This window comes from Rhodamnia argentea, chromosome 4, assembly GCF_020921035.1.
Source record: "Rhodamnia argentea isolate NSW1041297 chromosome 4, ASM2092103v1, whole genome shotgun sequence".
NCBI classification, from domain to species: domain Eukaryota; kingdom Viridiplantae; phylum Streptophyta; class Magnoliopsida; order Myrtales; family Myrtaceae; genus Rhodamnia; species Rhodamnia argentea.
Window position 1 is genome coordinate 12749998 of NC_063153.1, and position 22691 is coordinate 12772688.

Sequence of the window (22691 nt, forward strand, 5' to 3'; positions counted from 1 at the left end):
ATCTCAGAGATTTTGTAAATTTTTTTTTCCAAGCGGGACCGGCTGTTTTTTTTTTTTTCTCGCCATATAATTAATCGAAAAGATTCGACTGTCCACGTGTGCCATCAATCAAAACAAAAAGAAGAAATAGAAAATAAAAAAAAGGAGCAATAAATTTAATCAGTACTGTCCCAAATAGGCTGCTAAAAAATGAAGGGGGTTGACCCCCTCAAAACCGAAACGGTGCCGTTCGGTGAGTTTGGAATCCGCCCCCCAACTATTTCAGACCAACCACGAGCAACATCGATATTTGCTCGGGAGACGATGAAACACCACCCACGTCACCTTTTCCCTTCAAAGTAAAGCTCATGTGACAGCTGACGTGGCGAGCGTCATGGTGTGTACAAATGACACGGTATCTAAGCAAAAATTCGGGTGACGACGTGTACGAAACGATTTGGATTTTGTTGTGAATCTAAATTGATATTCAGCTTTGTAGATTCAAAATGACGTTTTGTATACATCAACACCTTAGTTTTCGCACGTGTGACGTATAATTTGTGCGTAGACGGATTGGAGTTGATGAATTTCTCCGTCCGTTGTCGATCAAGAGATGAATGTTTTTCTATCCGGCGAGCGAAATTTGGTAATTTTTGTTCTTGTTCGCTTCAAAAGCAAATTAGTTTTATCCTCTATATTTAAGTTCATGCTTTTCTATTTTGCCATTTTCAGCTTTCCTCGCATGCTCATGGTCATGTATGAGTGCACCGGGTGGATCAATTTTGGGAAGAGCCGTTTTCCTTTTCTTTTGATGGGTCAAAATCCAAAACCAAAATTGTTTGGCCATTTCTAACACCGGTTTATTATATTATATTTATTTAGTATGAAAAGGAATTAAAGTCGAATACAAAAATTTATCACCGTAAATCTGTTGTCCCTATTTTATCACCTTGTACGAGGGAATGAGAAGAAATTAGTATCCAAGCGCTTATCGATTTCAAGATTAGAAAGCTAGTAGCAAAGCGATTTCCTTTCCGAAAGTTCTGTTGCTCTTTAATCTCAAAATAAGAGGGCGACGGTCTTCTAATATCTTTAAGCAAAGCATGGCCAACATTATCAATCGTAAGCTCTAGGATAACAAGACTAATGATGATTTTAAAGTCAATCTCAACAATGATCTTAGGAAAATCAAGTGATTTTGCGAAGTTGAGAACCAACCACAAAGTTGAAGTTCTGCTTGTGTCGACGAACATATTCCTGCGAATACAACAAAACCACAAAACTAGTCACCCCATTCATTTTTGAGTAAACCCTTGAACCGTCTAGTATTCAGTTTAACGCATCCGTAAAGTGGAGGATCCCATTTGACCAAAATCAAAAAAGTGCATGATCCACTTAACGTCGAGTCGTTCACAGACGAACAATGGCCTTAGGGTCATGCAGAGTCGGTTGGGATCATGTGGAGATAGGATCATGATTAAGCTGGATGCAAATTGACAGTTATGACCGCATTTCCATGGCTCGAGGCTCCATAATCGGGCGTCAATGTCATCTAACAAGTGGTTACAACTTCTCAATCGCCATTGGACATAACAGTCACCGACCAATCGCCATCGTAAGTGGACGAGCGTATTATGGTTGTCGATGATCATACTCATTGACAATTGTGTCCGTCATCAATAACTTGTCGGATGATCAATTCACATCGGCATCACGTCGATCAAAAAAATTTGGTCATTTTTTGGTGTCAACAATTCAAATATGAGGGATAATGAGACATGCGCATCCGGGAGTATGAGGCAATGTATGTTCCAAGCAAATAGCGTGACAAAACTTGCATTGAAAAAGGAAAATGACCATTACCCACCAACGCCAGTAGTTGTTGCATTAATCGGATGTTTTCCCACAATATCCCTCGATAACATCATTTGTCACGCCCCGCCAGTTCGGATCTCGTGCGTGAAGAACGATCGTGCAAGTCAAAGGGATTTTTTTTTTTTTCGGGTCACGCGTATTTCGTGCTCCTTCGTTCCTTGGGATCTTGTATGGAAGTTTTCACACCTATTGCCGATATTAAGTAGCAGTCCAAAATTCGTATCCATTTTTCATGATCTTGTATGGAAACCTTATCTCGTTTGGGTTCACACGTTCACTTTGCAGCTTAAATTTTTAGAGCATTTAACGGTCGATTCCGTAAAAGTTAGTTGGGTATAAGAGTACAAGGCCGTGTATCCGAATCATTTCAGGACCCTTATTTGTTCCTCGGTTATTCGATTTTCACGTTTTGAACTTTGAGCCAAGTTCGAGCTGGCACGTGGTGGAGAGGGTTATGATATGTCCATATGTGTATGTTGATCGGGCATACGGCAATGGTTCGATTATCCGTTCAATTGAGTGCAAATAGTCTCGATTTGACCATCTATCCAACTATTCCATAAAGCTGATAAACATAACATGGGATATGCAATAAAGAGCTTAGCTATATAGGGCATATTTGTTTGAGTGAAAGTGTTTTTCGAAAATTCGTTTTCGAAACTTTCACCTGTTTGGTTTGCTCAAGTCGACTGAAAATACTTTCCGGTCAACAAAAATAGACATGCATAAAATCATGAAAGTGAATTTCCCAGTTTGAAGAGGTGAAAATATATTCTGGAATTGTTCCTCTCAATTTTTTTAAATATTTTAAAATTCTTGATATTTTAATATTTTCTTTTCTTTTATTTCTTTTCATTTTTTTTTTGTTTTTCTATTTTTCCTTTCCCTCGGTCGGTCGTCGGGCCTCAGCAACCACTAGTGACCGGCCACAGGCTCGGGTCGACAAGGCTCTATCTCGCCGGCGAGCTCGAACCTTGCTAGATCCTCGTTGTGGCACCGCAACCAATGAGGTAGAAGAAAAAATAAAAATAAAATAGAAAAAAAATTAAGAATGTCATAAAAATATTAGTAAATGAAAAAATATTTAAAATTTTGATTATTTTTTTTGTCTAAGATAAAGTCATGAGATGAAAATTCTTTTCCAAATGAGAACGAAACAACATAAAACATTTTTGGTCACATATCACCAAACAAAAGAAAACAAACTATTTTTCTAAAACATGATTTTCCTTTTTCATGGAGTTTTCCGCAAAACAAACGCATCCTTAGATGGTTTTTCTCATTGCAATGAAAACAAGTGTTTTAAAATTAGAGTTGGCTGACGATCCGGGAAATTGTCCAAAAAATACTAAACATGTTGTACGATGGCCAATTCGACTCCGCACCTGTCAATTTTCTCAATTTAGTTCTAATTATTTTTTAACACTTTGCCTATTTAGTCATAGATCTCTTGATAATTTGCTAACTTAGTCATTCCGATCAATTTTGATCGAAAATCGTTGGAATGGCAGTCTAGTAAGCGCTTATTGTTCTACATGGCACGCCTAGTGTGAAGGACAATGTATGCATTTTTTTTATAAAATTTCTAAATATATTCTTAATATTTTTGAATTTTTTTTTTCTTCTTACTCCACCGATCGCCCTGTCTCGACAACGATCGGCAAGCGGCCTTACGCTACGGCCAACGAGGCTTGGCCGTGCCGGCCTCGCCAATCCTTGCCTATAGCCAATCGCCAACCATTGTTGAGGCTTGGCGACCGACGTAGCAAGAAGGGAAAAGGAAAAAAAAATCCAAAAAAGCTACAAAAAAATCGAAAAAAAATGTGAAAAGTTTTCCACGTCGGCGCCGTCCACGCTATGTAGGATATTCGATGTCATAGCGATTCCGACTAAAATTGACCGAAATGACTAAGTTAGCCAATTGTCGGAAGATCTAGAACTAAATTGACAATCATGAAACTGCTTTGAGCTAAATTGACATAATATTAAAAGGTTTAGGACTATTTGATACAATTGAAATCTTTAGAACCTAAGTGACCGCCGCACAATAAGTTTATGTTTTTGTGGACAATTTTCCCACCAACAATTAGAGCCAATCAAATGTATTCACGTAATTATAGAAGTGTTTCAGCTGCGATTGCTACCCATCTTTCATTGAAAATACGTGAAAACGCGTTCCTCAAATGAAGAGTCCAAGCTATGTCGAAGTGCCATATCGAATCCGACTTCATTTTCGGTGAATTCGTATCGCGTCGTGTCGAGAACTCGCATTTCTAAAGTTCAGAGCTTATGGTTATGGGACTTCCAGACCCCTGGATCATATGGCTCGACAACTGCAAAGACCCATGTCGAGATCGAGAGAGACAGAGAAAGAGAGAGGAGCCTTAAATGCTGGACTCGGGCGTCAAGACCGGCAACCAAGAAGACCCAACAGATTCCTTGACAAAAGACACCATCATCCATCACCCGGACAACGCTTTGCTTCATGAGCAAGACCCCCCCACGAATCATTCCAACGAAGGTACAAACACCCGAGCCAAATATGTCAACGGCAGCGACGGGCAGCTAACTTTCCCTCTTGTCATAACCTCATCCCAACCTCCCCCACCACTCGAGATCCAATGAATTCATCAAGAGAAAAAAGTGGTTGGAACAACGATTTGTGTATGCTAATTGTATCATTGTATGGCCTTCCAAAGCAAATAGAAGTTGTACTTGGAAATTCGACTGCATTGAAGTTAGCCATGGACTTTTTTATCATCGCAGACTTTAGGCCCACTTCATTTGACATATCGATCATAAGAAAAGACACTCGATACATATATTTTTGCTGTTTCTTGAAGAAATGGGGAAAAGCTGGGTGTTACGTTGTTAAGAGGCGGCTCTCGAGTCCTTCCACATGAAATGATGAAACAGACATATATGCGAGAGGAGAGAGCATGCTATCGAAACGCATGGTGATGTCTCGTCCGTTCGACCCGTCCTTAGTGCCGATGACTGGCAAGTAATATCATCCGTCTATACGTGGAATAGTGTCGGGCATCTTGCTAAATGCGTGTTCGAGTATGTCTATGATCCGAAAAGTGATCTGATGAGATTGTTTGGGACGTTCGACTGATGTGAGCGGAAATAGAGAGCATCCATATATAGCAATAATTGAAAGGCTCGCTGAAAGCATTTTGCTTTCGTCTATATCCCACCGGAAGCATGGCGCATGCATAGTGTGCTGGTCCTTAGGACTTGGTCGGCGTTACACCTTTCCGACATGTGCACATTGGCGAACTTTAGGATTTTGAGAAAAAAGAGTATGGAGATACAGCCGGCCGGTGTCGGTTTCGAGCCATAACTATTGTCGTTTTGAGCGAGCCCCTCACTATGCTAGTGGAAGTAGACCCGGAGACATCCTATGTCATGTCGCACGGTCGGACCAGACCTACGCTGCAGATGAACTAAGCCTGGAGCGACTTGAGATTTCGAACCTGCGATCGAGAGGATCACAGATCACTTGGGATTAAGCCCTGCATCATTAGGCCATCCAACTTGGTTGTCAAAGTCCAGGTAAAGAAAAGATCGAAGCGAGTTGATTTACTTGATGCTTAGAGGGAAGAGATATTGAGTGTTGGGCCAGAGGTGTGTTTTAGGCCCATATATGCCCTAGGCTAATTGTGTATGTGTAAAGCATTTTATGAAAGGATGTCTTGCCGGCCATGATTATTAGAGATATGATATTTAAAAACAAAAAGAAATAGAAAAAAAGAGAGCCCTCAGTAATTGGAGAAAGAGCATAAACTTTGGGGCATTCCGACTCTTTTAAATTTGAGAAAATGCTCACTGAATATCATCTGTGAACTTGAGATTCCATCATCGATTACAGTTTATCGTCCAACTTTATCCACTTGCCTCGCTTCCTTTGCGATTTCGAATGTTGGCCGCTCTACACGCAAGGACTATGAATCCTAAATTTTAGTCAAAACATTATATCGATTGATGACATGGCATGCAACGCTTTTTATATATATTTTTTATTTTGTCTAGAGAAATTGGATATTCTTAATTTGATGAAGCATCCTGGGCCTGGCCCGGCAACATCAGTGCGCCGCATACAAATTGGTGGGGTTGCAGCTAAAAACGACAGCGTCGGGACTATCGCTTTAGACGACGTCGTTAGGAAGTCTCTCTCGGCTCCTCCACCGTAACTAATCTCAGTAGTCTTGGCGCCCAAACCTCGGGAAGAACCCTAGAGAAGCAGCTGATCCGGAAGCAGTGAAGCTGCGATGGAGCGGCAGAAGTCGAGCTCCAAGAAGGGGCACAAGGACGAGATCTTCGCGGACTGCTCTTTCACCAGCCTCGGCCTTCACTCTACGTTATGCGACCAGCTCAAAGGTTCTCCCTTTCGTTGCTTTCTCTGGCTGTCGATGTTCTTACGCGATCATCATTCGTGTTTACGATGTTGATTTGTCTCGAGTTTTCCACAGAACGGCTGGGATTCGAAGTGCCCACTCGTGTACAGGCCCAGACGATTCCCGTTGTCCTGTCCGGGCGGCACGTGTATGCTTCTCTTCTCTTCTATTTCAGTTTTCACGCTTTCACCTGTGTTCAGAATTAGTCGATTGGTATAGTGTACATAACCACGTGAGTGTGAATATTGTTTAGTTCTGGTTGGTGCTCCGGTTTGTGTTTTTACTAAGTGAAGAAATTATTCTAGGTTGGTCAGTGCGGCCACAGGGACCGGGAAGACAATTGCGTACTTGGCGCCAATTGTTCATCACTTGCAGAAACGTGATCCTCGGATTGAACGGTCCGATGGAACTTTTGGTGCGCATTGTATCCCACTAATTTTCTGATTTTGTACTTTGATTGGTGCATGGTTGAGAAGCGATGATTCACTAGCTGGGTTGTGCTGAGTCCGCAGTTAATGCCAATATTTCAAATCTGGATTTGCTAGAGATTTTGAAAATTGTCCTTGTCATGGAGTGGTTGCACGTATGTGACTATTGAACTTGGAGCTCCTGAAGTATGCTGATAAGCATGCTGCATGGACACTATCACGTTTCTCTTTGCAATCTATGGTCTTTTTCATCGACTATAGAGCAGAGAAGAGGTGTGAATTGGTGCCAATCCAAACTTTCTGGTGGTCATGTAGTTGGTACATGGATTATTGATATCCTGGTTACAGCGTTGGTACTTGTACCAACGCGTGAGTTATGTTTGCAGGTGTACGAAATCCTGCAGAAGCTATTGCACCGGTTTCATTGGATTGTCCCTGGTTATATTATGGGTGGTGAAAACAGGTCGAAGGAGAAAGCAAGGTTGCGGAAAGGTGAGAAGTTTTGCTTGTATCTGTTACTATTTTGATTACCTCTAAGAGTACAGTTGCAATATAATTAATCTCATCAAGTTGACTACTCTTGAATTCTGAGTGATGATAGGCTTATTGATCTTTATCGAGTTACTCTCTCACAGTTGTCCTTAGTTTTTCGTTGTTGTGCGATTTTTTATCTGGACCTGCTAAATGGTTCAACATATTAGAGTTTTTTTTTTTTGGTCAAACAACATATTAGAGTTCAATATAGAAAATTGTGGCAGCATCTGAAGTTGTAAGCTTTAGGGTGACATGTGTTTTGTCAAAAAATAATAGCTGGCATTCCTTTAGAGAAGGAGTTACTGCCAAGATTATTTGCTTCCACTAGCTGAACGGTTTTTCAGTTGAAGAGGATGTTGCTAGGCAATTTTAGTTGTTGCTTGGAATATGTTTTAAAGACGTGCATTCTCTTTTTAGATATATTCAGAAGTTTCAAATTGCTTGGGAATGACTTGCCAACGGCTGCGTTTTGTTGACTTCTGATCATGGCCTCCAGTTAAAACTGGAGAACTCCCTCTTAATGGGATAACTTAGATTGGGTGATTTTGGATTGTTAATTCCCTTGTTTATCAGTTGGGTACTCATTCTTTACCAAGTTGAAGGTTGGATCATTGATGGAACGATGAATTTTTTAGGTTGTGACCCTTTTTTTTTTTAATTGTTGTCATTGTTATGCAGGATCTTAACATGAGCAATGTTATACATATTCAGGTATATCCATTCTTGTGGCGACGCCTGGACGCCTTCTCGATCACTTGAAGAATACATCGTCATTTGTCCGCATGAATTTGCGATGGATAGTTTTTGATGAAGCAGATAGGTTTGTATGAAGTCCTTTAATGAGGCTTGCTGTGATTATAATATTGTGATACGCCGTCAGAACTTCCTCTTTGATCAATTATAACTACTCCTCTGAATGTTAACAGAATTTTGGAGCTGGGATTTGGGAAAGAAATAGAGGAGATATTAAACATAATCGGGTCAAGGCAAAATGGTTCTATTGGCGAGAAACCTGGAGCTTTGGGGGATGCTGGATTTCAGAGGCAGAACTTACTGCTGTCTGCCACCTTAAATGAGAAAGTAAATCATCTTGCTAATATTAGCTTAGAAGATCCTGTTCTAATTGGTCTTGATGAGAAGAATCTGCAACTAGATCCATCGCCTCAAAAAGTAGGATATTCGGGATCTGACATCGAGGAGGAATTGAAATTTCCTGGTAAAAGAGAAATGTCAGTGACAAGCAACTATAATCTTCCGTCGCAATTAGTTCAGAGATATGTGAAAGGTATATATTGGTAAATTCTTAGTTGAAACCTTCAAAATTGTATATTTATTGCGGGAGTCCTGACTGAATGTCTATGCACAGTACCGTGTGGTTCCCGGCTTGCAGTACTTCTGTCCATTTTGAAGCACCTTTTTGAGAGAGAAGCCTCACATAAGGTTCCTTTTTACGCTCTCTGTGCCTTCAGTTCTATGACATTTTAATCAGTGCCTGTTATTCAAGTTGCCGGATACCTAATACGCACTTTGGTATTGGTAAGTTCTTTAGCTGTGTCAGGTGTAACGGCTTTGTGAATTTTTTGGTGCAAGATGGATGCCTTGCTATTAGAAGGGTACCCCTTCTGTTAATGGTAGTCAATGGACAATCTTCCGTTGATTTCTAACATTGTAATAAAACATAATTTGGGTATTCTTATATTCAACAACTATAATGACTACTGACAAGGCATATTGCTCTTTTTTTTTTCTGCTATACTTTCTTTTTATGCATCCTGAAATTCCTGACATAAGACGTCTATTATTCTTGAATATTTTTCTAAGTTGTGCTACTTATGTTAGGAATGTATTACCTATGGATAAAACAAAAGTGTAACAAGCTTGCGTTCTTGTGCTCTCCTCGCAGATTGTGGTATTCTTTTCAACATGTGATGCAGTAGACTTCCATTACACATTGATCAGTGAATTTCTGTGGTCTCCATGTTCACAAGATACTGAAGTCAAGAGCAAGTTCTTGAGGTGCAAAACATTTCGTTTACATGGCAATATGAAGCAGGAGGATAGAAGAATGACATTTCAGTCCTTTAAGACAGAGAAATCGGCTCTCCTTGTGTCTACGGATGTATCTGCTAGAGGCTTAGATTTCCCAAAAGTCAAATGTATAATACAGTATGATTCTCCAGGAGAGGCTACTGAATATGTGCACAGGTATCTCTCTGCTTTTTGCCAGACCCCAATATACTTCTTGTTTAAGTTTTATAACGTCTGTACCAATTGCTGCATATTTGGCTTTGGACTTCAATATCATCGATTGCCTGCCTAGACTATAACACGTTCTGCTTTGAGCCCTGCACACAGCCTGTCCTCATTTTGGTTAAATACCCATTTGCATCGAAAATGGGCGATTCCTGAACTTGATCTGTGGTTTTGGGGCAAATTAATACACCATAAAACATGTCAGGATTGGCCAAGACTAGTACCTGATTTCATGTGCAGACTGGACCTTTTTAGTACATTAGTGATGAACCTTTTTCATGAGGGATAAGTTTCAGTGGATAAAAATCTTGATTATAAAAGCACTGCAAAAATGTTTGGAAGTCTTTTAGTGGGTATGATGCCATCTGAAAATGATTTGGCAGGGTTGGCAGAACTGCCCGTTTAGATGAAAGAGGCGAAGGTCTGTTGTTCTTGCAACCGGCTGAAATGGATTATTTACAGGACTTGGAGAAGCATGGTGTAGGTTTGGCAGAATATCCCATCTTGAAGGTGTTGGATAGTTTCCCACTGTACGGCCAGATGCTTCATGTCAAGAATTTTGTTTCCTTGGATTTACATCCTTGGGTGCTAGCTCTGCAAAAGGGACTTGAGCTCTTTATTTCAGCCGAGGTACTTGTCTTCCGCACTCATGTCATTTAATTCTTAAGATTCTTGTGCTTTCCTTTATTTCTTTTTAACTCTTTCGCCAAAGTGTCTAGGGCATGCTCTGGAATGGTTTTCATTTGTATTGTTTAGAAAATAGAAACTGGAAGATGATCTAGGCTAGATGTGCAGTACCTTTAGTATAATTTTAGCTTGTTATGGCCTGTGTAAGTGCTTCCTAAACTTTTGAGACTTCCGATGTTCCTTACAGTTAACTGAACACTACTGAATCAAAAGTCAACTTGATCGAATATAGCATATTGAGAAGAATTTTGCGGCTCATTTCTCTTATGTTATTGGAAATTATGGACATGTAGCATTATTCCATTTATTGCGACAAGTATAAGACTTCCACTCGTCTGAATGGGGCTGAAAATAGGGTGCCCCTAGATCTCACTCAGCTGCAATAGTTGATTGTATTATAACCCACAGTGGGTGAAACTGATGGTTTTGTTATTTCTGGACTCTTTCTTTAGTAGTGTTTGCTGATCATCTTAGACAATCTCTAAACCCTTTGCAACATCTGGTTTTGTTGTGTGTTGTCATTTTCTTATGTTGGGCCGAACGGCATCTTGTTTTTACGTGCTGTTAAGTGTTCTAATCTCTTCCTCAGGCAAGAATACATATGCTTGCCAAGAGTGCGTATTGCTCTTGGGTCCGTGCATATGCAGCCCATCGTGGGGAGCTTAAGAGAATTTTTATGGTGAAGAAACTTCACCTGGGCCATGTTGCAAAGAGCTTTGCTCTGAAAGAACAGCCATCTTTGGTGGGGCAATCATTCCAAAAGCAAGCAAAGAAGAGAAAACGAGATCAAAGGCTGAAAGGCTTGTCGAAAAAGAGGAAGGTTAGCAGGAAAACATGAGTACGGAACGGAACTGGAAGCCATCCTCGTGGACATTTAGCCTGACTGCCCCTGATCTTGGAAAATCTTTGGTCATACTGGCTATGAATTGACCGTCTCACTGGACTTCTGTTTTCATCACAGCTCACTTGAAGGCAACCCCGGTGACCATTCAATGAATCAAACTGCATGATTGAGCTCATATTAGGCTTCCGGGTTTCATACTCATTCTGAAAGAAGAAAGGATGGATATAGGTTTATGGTTGGTTAACCGAAGGTGAAATTTTGAAATGAAGTTATGGAAAGTATATCCGCATAGTTGCTACTTCTTCTTGTTCATTTTTTCCTGTATAAGCTAATTTATTTTTTAGCTGGGAAAATTATTTATAGGCTGTGCTTCAGGTATGATCTAGCCCTGGAGTTTAACATTAAGTGTAAGCGGAGTGACATCCATTCTGTGTGATACTGGCTCCAAGAGAAATATCAGAGAAATGAAATGTGATGGTGGAGCACGTATACTGTTGTGAGCTGATCTCGTATCTCCACTCTTGCTACCTTAATTGCTTTCTCGTCTCTGTTCATGCACCAAAATTATTGATCTGTTGGGCAGTCATTGTCTGCGATATTTCGTGTCGAAGGTGGTACTAGAATGACTGAAGCAAGATGCATCCTAAGACCGTAACAAATCAGTGGACTCATTTGATGATCTTGTCCTTATCCCTGTTACCTACTGCAGAACTAACCTCGCTTTCAGTTCTTAATTTCTGGTTATTACTTCAGGCGGTCCACCTTACTTGGTGGAATATCTGTTCATCGTCGCTGTCTTCTCGGTTGTCACTGTCATCTTTATTGTAGAATCTCGCGGTCGATCGTGTTTTAATGCCGTGAAACGACGCCACGACCTTTCGGCTGCTCTTTTAATTCGCAACGGAGGTGGGTGTTGGATCAAAGAACATTGCTCCGCATATGCCAGACTATAACATATACCTAACATTAGGGACCTCAACGCGGAACAGAGCCATGTTCATTGCCTGCATTAACCATCTTACACATGCAATGTGGATCGCTTGTATCGGCCCCATGGAGAGATTTTTTTGCCCGCACGGAGCCACTGCATATGAAACTACCAGTCCGGTCGGCTTCGATGATGGGGCGGCGTTAAACAAGGGCGAAATCCCCATTCTAGTCTCTCGGCTGCCCAATCCAGGTTTCCGAGTCGCGCTTAGAAGGTCTCATACTCAACGCTTTGACGAGTGGCGGGTTCATTCGCTGAGAGAGCGACTTTACGAAGAACCAAACCGAGTCTCGTGTTAGTGCCATCGGATCAAAGAAGAGATTTGTGACTAGCGACCAGCAAAACAATGAAGGTTTGTGGGGTTCAACCTCAGGTTTGGCGTCTCTTCGGATCATCAATGCACCACTTGTGTGCCGTCGCTATAAGCATCTCTTTCCCTGTTCTTTTGGCCCCGAGTCGTCGCTATAAACATCGACCCTTAGTCTAAGTTCAATGGAGAGAGAGGGAGGCTCTCTCTCCATTCAACCTCCCTGACGGGGAGTCAACATCTAAAGCACATGGACGGATGAGGCGGGGCCCATCGACAGCATAGATGCCACCTCAGACCATCCTACACGATGACCGGCGCGCGGCCACAAGCTCCGCGGTGCGGTTCGAGCCCGGCCACGTCAGCCCGGCCGTTGGATCCCTTGGTCGGGCTCTCTTACGGGCCCACGCAGAAATTGACAAAGTAGGCCCAGTGCTGATCCAGAACGAGGCCCGTCATCTAATTCGCTTTGGCCCACTCCACGCCTCGGTTGTCGGAATCATTTATTTTTTTCACGCAAGCATATTCTGAAAGAGAAAAACAAAAGATTAATTATAAAAAATTCATAAAGAAAGGAAATCTAGCCACTCTTGTTGATTGCAAGTGTTAGCAACTCGCATAGAGAAAGCTTCGGCTACGCCATCGCTATTGGAGGATTAGCACCATCATTAAGGCCGTTGGCGTCGTCCCCAAGGTTTCTTGGCAGTGATCAGCAGCCCCGACATGCATCATCGTCGATGATGGGCTGTAATAATCACGCCGTTAATGATTTGTCCTTAATTTTGTAGCGTGACTAATTGTGGCTCCTCAATTAGTCATTGTAAAGTGCAATTAATGTCCCTTAAGTGTATTAGAGGAATTTGGAAGCTTATCAATTGATGAACATGTTTGAGTCAACTGTTCGTCCCCAAGGATAAAATGGTCATTTTGAACCGGAAATCTGATCATGTACTACAGATGCGTTTGTTTCGCCAAAAATGAATGATTTGAAAATATTTACCTAAAAGTCTACGCTTGTAGCACATACAAACTCCGTCGATTAACGATGTGGGGTTCTTTAACAAATATCTCGTTCTCTTGCCACAACTTGTTATAATTCTCATTAATTACGACAGAAATAATGAAGTGAGAGGATGGAATTTTTTTTTTTTTTTGTGTGTAGCATGAAATTATAATCGAGAAGAACTGTTGCAATGCACGCCACATTATAACTCAATAATGACATTCCCATCATATTATTTCCCTAACACATTAGTTTAGGCCTGGATAGTCGTGTGTGTATGGTCTAGGGTTTTATAATTTAGCTCTATCCAGAGAAACTTTGAGATATAGGTGACATTTATTGCCACCATATTGTGGTGAGTTGGGATGTTAATGGCACGCACTTGCAATTAATATCATCGTATAGCTTGCAAGCCACTGAATGGAGATACATGCATAGGAATGCAGAGGAAAAAGCAACTATAATAGTCATTGGAATACTTTTATGTACTTAACCTATGTGAAAATGAATAATTGCACGACAGGAATGGATCGATTGAGAAGCTCTAATTAGTATGGCAAGTGCTCGTAGAGTACTAGGATTAACACTTAACGCTCACGTTCCTCCATGGAAAATTACTCATTCAGTTCTAAATATATTGTACGAATGTTAATACAGTCCTAAACTTTTCAATTTTGCCAATATAGTCTTAAACATATGCGCAAAATTCCCATGCGATCCTTCCGGCCTAGTATCGTTGGGATCAATGACGTGACAATCCGAAAATTGTCCACATCAACATACCACGTAGGATAGCCGGCGATGACCGGATGTCACGTAAGCAATTTCCAGAGGCGATTTGGTCGAATTGACCACATTAGTGACATTTCGGGCAAAAGTTTATGACTACATCGATAAAATTGAAAAGGTTTAAATTGAATTGATATCTGTATAATATGTCTATGATCGAAATTGATAATCATCCACGTTCCGTCGATGTTATCAATCATGCCCATCACATAAACAAGATCCTTTCTCCAGACTCTTCATCAAAGTTGAAATTCCCAGGGACTTCCTTTGGACATCTCTACAAAAAAAATCCCAAAAGGGCTAATTCACACGCTCTTTCCTTTCCATCATCTCTTTCCGCAACATCTTCAACAAGAATGGTCGTTCCATAATGCAAAAAAAAAAAAAAAACAAAGGACCCAATGTTTACGACCACAGCCCCACGTGAAGGCCAATAATAGCATGCAAACATATGCAACTGTAGGAGAGAAGCTTCAAAGAAAAGACCAAATTATCGATAATTCGTGAGCCGTTGGCGTCATACACATAAAATAATATGCACAAAGCTCTCCGCATTAAGAATTTAAAAATGGGTTTGTTTCATTTTTACTTCATTTTCAATTTGTGCTATTATTTTATGACTTTTTCTAGGGTTAGAAATGCCCTAGGGGGGACAGAGGCAATCGTTATTTGCAGCTCCTCAATTATTTTACGAGGAGGAGGAAAAAGAACATGGGACACGGTGTAAGACGCAGGTTCCCTCCGGCGCTCACCAGTGCCGTGAATCTCGCTTCTCTGTTCCCTCTTTCCGGATCTTTGTGAATGAGTTTGCACTCATTGTTTCCCTGCATCTTCTACAGTGCTTTCATTCAACGCTCAGGAGAATAATTCCTCCTGTTTAATAAATAGAAAGATCTATCGCTCAGGTATTAAGATCATGCCTGTGCTGTTTGGCAAATTTGTGACCGATGTGAGACTTGAAAAGGGTACCTGTTCCATAAAAAAAAGAAGCAAAAAACATATATGATTCAACCTGTTATCATGCATAAGAGGTGAACATGTTTCGCGCGTCGGGTAACAGGGGAGACTTGCAATGATTCGTAACCATATCGGTTCGTTTTCCATTCGCAAGGACACGGAACACGAAGATTTGCCTCGGCCAAGGTTGCGATGAACCGAAAAGAAGATCAATCTATTTAGACAGACATCGATCGCATCGTTCGGCCGATCGGACGCTTGCGATAGATTGTGGTCGACGCTATGTTTAGCTTGCGGTTGCAATAATTCTCACATCTTTTTACCGTACCCGATCGGTGACCTCTCTGTATAATGTTTACAACATGAGAGCCTGCGATTTCTCTCTTTGGTGAGTAAGATGAGATTGACAATGTTGGCACTCAAACTAATAATATCTAGGGCTAAGGCGAGCTTCTAGGGTCCACCTCTTTTTGGTTCCACTTAAATAATGGTGAGCTTTTGGCTTTATTCTCAAAACAAGCCTGTTAATCTCGATTGATTCCTCCAAAGCGATAAGAGTTGAATTACTTAGAAGGGGCTACACTATTGGACATTTAGTTGATCATTAAGAGAGAGAGAGAGAGAGGAGGTCCATGTGAAGGAGCAAAAGGAATCCTAATGATGGCATTCACGAGTCATCAAGGGGAAAGATAGGAGGAAAGCAATGAAAAAGGATGAAGAAGAACATGCAGAATATTCACCCACCACCCGAAAATCTCTTTTTATCTTTATATCCTCAACTAGGAAGAGAAGAGCAAAGAGGAGTTTGATTGATTGAACCCCACCTTCTGAAATGGTGCAAAAAAAAAAATTGAATTGCTTTTGCCAGAAAACCCCAAAAAAAAAAAAGTTGGGGACCCACAAATGGGGGGCAAAAAACAAGTAGCAAATCAAAGATAAGGTGTAAATCTGTATAATATTTGTAAAGAGGGCTTTTCAGATCTTCCTTTAGGGCAAAATATTGTGTTGAATCACCTGGATGGAGACTTGAGACTTTGAGTGGCTTCATTATCAACATCAGCTTTTTGCTTTGTGTTGTCCATGTGGGAACCCCAAAAGACTTCCTTCCTCCTCTTTTCTCCGTTGGCCAAAAGATATATACAAGATACAACATAAATAACAATAATAATAATAATAGTAGTAGTAGTAGTTGTTGTAGAGCACCCACTGTATATCTATAGATGCAACCACCATTTGCTCTCCTGTCTTCATTAATTAGCCAGAGGAAGGATACAGAAACTGATAAAGATATACATTCTCCGCCATTAAAGCTTCTTTGTCGTTTCGTCTTTTTTCTTTTTGGGATTTTTAAAAGAAATGGTACAAATTATTAAAACCACCGTACAACCTCGTTATTGGAAAAGTTTAAACTGTTAAACGGACGAGGACAGTATACATAAATAATCTTATGATGGCGTAACTTTCGCTCACATTGGCCATGCGTATTGACTTTCGACTCGATACTTTTCGGTGAACCAAACGAGCAAAAACCCCTTTACGACACGATTGCTCAAAACAAATGTAAATAACATCAACATAAATCGGGAAAGTAATAATACTTGGTACAAAAAATAATAATATACGTGTTAAAGTATCCCACATCACATATTTACGGGGTTCGTATCACTTAGTCTTACCTTACTTGAATGATTAGGTTTTTGGATTGGAAATTTTAACACGGTATCGGACCTAGGTTTAGCCCCCCGATTTGGTCAAATTTAACACCTATCTCGCATCGCTTACTTAAACTTTTGGATCGCATATTCTAACAATTTTGTTTTATACTTGCACTCGGAGCTGTACTGATCTCTCCTCCATCTCTCGTTCCTCGATAAGACCAGGTCTCTTGAACCCCACATGGATGCTAAAATCTGCGAGGGATGGGGACCGGGCCTCGTGCTCAATGGTGGCTGAATCGTCAAAAGGAGAGATATTGATGTCATGTCATTGTCTTTACATATTCTAACATCTGATTCTTTACTCAACATTTTCATCAGAACAGCTCCCTAAACTTCATCACAGAATTTAATTTTTTGTTTAGCGGAAGGAATAATCCCATGATTAGCCAAACAAAAAGGCACATTAGTTTGAAAAAACATCCTAGATGGTGTTTATTGTTTATTCTTCGCTTGTCTCTTCTTTGTTTAATCTCTCCACCGTTTTTGTTATGGAATCTTCGAACCCCATGTGGGTTCCTGAGAAAAAAAAAATGAGCCCCATGATATATTCTAACACGATCTATTTGCACGACCAGACAGGATATAAGGTTAAAAAACGAATCATATAGAGGAAAATATCGAATACAAACACGTCACAATATGCTTGATCCCTGTTGAGAAAAATTAATATGTTTTGTTATAGTTGATTAGTTGGCTTGTAGGATCATGATCATGCTATTTTATGCTAATACATAAGGAAAATTTCAAATAAGGGCCCGAAATACCCTCATTTTCTTAAATAAAATATTAAAGTGATCATGATTATTTCAAATAAAGACCCGAACTCGCCAACAAGCTATATATTTCGATCGGTCAATGGCATTTTTGTCCAAAGACAATTTTGACATAATTTTTAGTTAATTAAATTAAAAATAAAAAAATTAAAAAAATACAACTCTCCCATCGGCCTCACCAACGCCGCACTGGCGGAGGGCCCAGTTCTCTTGCCTGGGTTTTTTCTTTTTCTTTTTTGTGTTTTTCTTAGTTTTAGCTTTCTTTTTCTTTTCTGAAATTGTCTTTTCCATGGATTTTTTATTTATTTTTTAACCTAATTTAATTAAGATTTTGTATAGAGAATAGGATTCGGATCAAAACGACATCGTTTCGGTGTTTTAGTTAACCTTGGTGCCACATAGGATATATCAAATATTAAAAAAAATCACGTGAGCATTTTTCATTAGTCATATTAAATGGAGTTAGCGGAAAATCGAGTCCTAAGAGAGGGTTGGCCTTGATCGTGGTTAGCGAGTCCGGCCCTCGCCCGTGACTTTTGAGGGAGGCCTCACCCGGCCCTCTCGAGGCTCCACAGATGGGCGACTATCGCCTAAGATCGGCCACCATGAAAAGAAAAGAAAAAAATAGAAGAAATAATAAATAAATAAATGATGAAAATGCCCTTGATCGGCATGTGATGTCAAGTTTTTAGTCACTTCAGGCTCTTATTTGAAAAAATGTCCACTTTAAGCATTTATTTGAAAAAATGATAGTGTTTTAGGCCTTATTTAAAACAAGATCTATTTCGGACCATTATTTGAGAAAATGAGAGCATTTTTGGCTCTTATTTGGGATTTTCTCCTAATATATATCTGAACAAATTAGAATAACTATTACTACATGCCGACACGACTTCTAAACCCTTGATTGTAGCACCCCGACCTTGCGTCGGATGGAGGAGGACTTGTAGCTCGCGTCATGAGCAGAGATTATTACTATTATTTGGGTCGAATCATAAGTAGTGATCGACCACCAAATTTTCCCATGTATGTAATCCTTCGGGTCTCGTTCTTTTTGCTATTGAATCAGCAGATTTCAGCAATATATCTCAGCAACGATTCGATGATCCCACACCAAGATATGACAAGCCATAATCACATATGCTGATCTTGCTACGCAAGATATATAGCGTGAGATTTATGTCTAGGGATTTGGTTGTGTCTTGTCGACTTTCATTTGGGATAGAACGTTTTATTCTTATCCTCCATGATTGAACAAATGCGCATGCCAAAGAGCCACCACCACATATTAATTTTGTTGAGTATTTTGAGCAAACTCAATAACTCTAATCCTCGAGAGTGGGTTGTAACATCATATACAAAATTGCGATTCATTTGGTATCGAATGAGATATGCATATCATAACATTGGAGGTGAGCAATTTCAAGATGGATGTTGAGATCAATTCTCATTTTTTAAAACCTAAAATCTATCATGAATGCCCTGAAACTGTCAATTCGAGTCTAGGGTTTATCCAGGAACCAGCCAATTCTTTTTTTTTTTGGGTTTTATTTCTTCTATTCCTTGAGAATGTTGTTCAACACATTGATTCTTCAGTTACACAAAGCAAATGCCTATGGAAAACCTCTATATCTACTGAATCGAGGAAATGGAGTTACAAGCGTCTTCGATTCTTCTTGTACGATCAAGCAACCGATCTATAGGAGGGTCATGAGCTTTGAATGGTCAATTCGTATCTAGGAAATGTGAAGACTTGGGCAAAGCAGAGCAAAGAGTGAGAGAGAGAGAAATCAGAGGTAGAGGCGGCAACAACACGAATACAAGATGTAAGGTAAAGCTAAAGGAAAAGAATTAGGGTTTCTCGGTTCAATTATCCGATCCAATTCTACCCCAAAATCGGGAATATGACCAGTAATAGCCGGTTCCAAAATTGATCGGGTAGGGTTGGTACGGTATGCTTCCATAGTAGGGTCGATACGGTCTAATTTCAGAGTCTACCTTGGATCGGTACTCACCCCTCCATTACCCTATCATAAGCTGAAAGAGTTGACAAGGTGGAGCTTTGCTTAGGGAGATTTTACTGACTTTTGAATTTTACTATTGAATAGTGAAATACACAAGCAACCAATATTTATCGAATTTGAGAAAGAATAAGAAGAAATGGCCGTCCATTTCAACTCGAAGAATTAAGAATGATTAGTTAAATTTCATATGCTTCCAACTTTTTGAATTGTGAGAGAGAGAAATTAGGGTTTAACACTATTTAATAAATCTACGAACAAAATATCAGACACGTACGAGTTCAAGATCATATTAATTGTGCTCGACATGATCAATCGTAGAAAGATGAATTGCTATTAATTATCCTTTTTAAATAACTCAACATATTTTAGTAAAACGTGGTAGCATCCATAGCAAATTTCGAGGATACTTACCAAAAATATTCTAAACCTATTTTTATGGATGTTGGTTCAATCCTAGACTTTTGAATTTAACCAATTTAGTCCTAAACCTTTTGAGGATATGCCAATATTAGCTGGAAATTGCTAACGTGGACGTCGAATACCTTACGTTACATGCCTCAATGTTGACGTGGATAATTTTTTCAATTTCCTCAATACTTTTTGAATTTTTCTTTTCTTTTCATTTCTCTCTTTCTTTTCATTCTTTTTCCCTTCTTCCTCTACCGGTCATCAAGCCTCAGCGAAGACCATAGGCAAGGGCCAGCAAGGTTGACCTCGCCGGATCTAGCCCCGTTAAGATTTTCCTTAAAATACCCATCTTGAATTTGAAGAAGAGAACACAATGGAAGAAACAAAACCCCGTGAATTTTTTTTTTTTAAAGACAAATCACAGACAACTTTAAAACAAAACAAGCTCATAACAAGAGAAATCATCGGGATAATGTTATAGGTCAACACTCAAAGAGCATAACTATGACTTCTTTATATCAAAATTGGCGGTCAATTACTAAATCCGTCTTTATTAATGAGCACACACCAAGAACTATATTTGTTGCTACAGCTTTGCTTTTTAGCGGTACACGCCTATGTTTGGCGTCCCCAACACCGTCACTAAGCAAGGTAAAAAGGTTGAACAAGCATAGAGCCTTTAAGAGCGAAACCTTCACGAAGCTCCTCTGATCTTATTCAAAACTAAATTTGTTCACCAATCAAATTCAAGGAAAGCAAAACCTTGAAAATATCCGTGAAAAACTCCAAATTTAGACTAGATCGAGATAGAAATCTCCTCAAAATGAAAGAAAGAAGCTTCCAGATCCAGACTAAATCGGAAAAGAAAAGCTTCTAAAACGGGAGGGAAACAAGAAAGGAAATAGAGAATGAGAACAATTTAAGAAAAAGGGGGAGGGGAGGGAGAGATCTAGCTCAAACCCTCCCCTTCATGGTGGTGAAAGAAGGAGGCGCTTAATTACAACAAAACCCCATGAAATTTTTTTTTTTTTGGTCGAAAAAAAACCCCATGAATTAAAAGCACCAGTTTTGTGGCAGAAGAAACGTAGCCTCCTATCGTCACATCACCAATTGCTGGCCACAGTTGGATGGAAAGCCTTGTGAGATTTTGAGGACCACTAATCTCAAAAGCTAGCTCAAAGAATGAGACTTTCCTTATACTTACAAACCGACCATCAGCCCCTTCTACAATAGATGTGGGATAGCCCAACAATCTCTCCCTCACACATCGAGTCTTGGGTCAGAGTCGAAACAACCCGTATTTCTCCTGTGTGATTATTGGGTCCGGACTTGTTAATAATCGGGGCTCCAGTACCATGTGAGATTTTGAGGATCACCGCCAACTGTTCTAAAAGTTTAAGTTATTATGTGAAGGCGTGATTTAATATTTAATTATTCTAACAAGACTACATTGGCAAATCGTCTAATTATTTAAGATTCAATTTGTCAAATGGAAAAGTTTAAAATTGAATTGACATGCGTACAATATGCTCATGACTTTTTCTATGTGATTTTCCCGCAACTTCCGTGGTTTTTTCCACGCAAATCGAGCTCGCGCGCTTCACGTTTTAGAATTCTAAACATCAAATTTTACCCAGGAAAGACTCGGCGGTTCGACACGCTCATGGAAGTGGGTATCATTCGAAAGTAACACAAACGCCGGCACGAACTCAAAATGTTCAGTTGGCCCTCCAATTCAACACAGAAATCTATCGATGCCAAGAAAATTTGCTGTTCGATTCCGCGCCAGTCCCTAAGTTTTCACCCTCGCGTGTTGGTGTCGTTCTCGCAAAATTCAAGTCCTATCAAACCTAAAACGCGGGTCAAAAAGCCAATTCCTCCTTTTTGTTTTTTGGTACCGCATTAAAATATAGGACGCGGGGGTCAAAAGTCGAATGATATTTCACACCATCTTCTCCTTCTCCGCACTAAGTGTCAGCGTACGCACGGGGGTTGCCTGTTTCTCGTGGAGAAGTAGAAATCCCCTCCACCTACTTTTCCACAAAAAGCTATTTTCAGTTCACACAGCTTTTTCTTTTTCTTTTTCTTTTTCTTTTTTGAAAATTATTCAAATAATCATAATATATTGTACGGAAGCCAATTCGATCATAAATTTCTCAATTGTAATGATTTAATCCTAAATCTTTTGACGATTTATTAATTTAGTCCCAAATATTTCAAATGTGTCAATTCAGTTTTGAACATTTCGACGATTTCGTCCTTCCGGTCAAATATCCAAATAATAAATTTAGACTTGACCGACAAATCGTCAAAATTTTTAGCACTGAATTGATTTCCGTAAAGTAAGTTTAGAATTTTTTGGGTAATTATCTCATATTTTGTTAGTCCAAACACCCTATTTTATCTCGATATAAACAATAAATAAATAATACATTGGATGTCGTTACTAATTAGAATTCACTATTTTCGAGAGATTACCTCACAAATTCCCTACTTATCTGAAATAGATATCCTCGCCTTTGAGATCCATATTCGTGCTCTCCTGCTAAAAATCGTCCGATCCAAATCCATATCGCACAGCTCATGGGAAGGGACTGATAACGATAAATGGGAATTCAAAAGGGTCAAAATGATAATTCTAATCATGGTATCCCTGTAATTTTCCTCATAAATCCTAGAATTACGGTAAAACTTCCCCGTTCTTTAAGAATTCAAATTCATTTC

The 22691-nt window shown here is 39.8% G+C and overlaps 1 protein-coding gene across 1 annotated transcript; it reads left to right on the forward strand.

The window, feature by feature from the left end:
* The first annotated feature begins 6020 nt into the window (after positions 1 to 6020).
* Positions 6021 to 11596, forward strand: LOC115746755 (DEAD-box ATP-dependent RNA helicase 17). The gene is made up of 10 exons (XM_030682664.2): positions 6021 to 6237; positions 6330 to 6402; positions 6560 to 6669; positions 7031 to 7174; positions 7928 to 8036; positions 8143 to 8501; positions 8583 to 8656; positions 9120 to 9421; positions 9853 to 10099; positions 10746 to 11596. Exons 1-10 carry the CDS (start codon positions 6129 to 6131, stop codon positions 10992 to 10994), a joined length of 1776 nt encoding a protein of 591 aa, XP_030538524.1. The 5' UTR covers positions 6021 to 6128; the 3' UTR covers positions 10995 to 11596.
* Positions 11597 to 22691: the final 11095 nt, after the last annotated feature.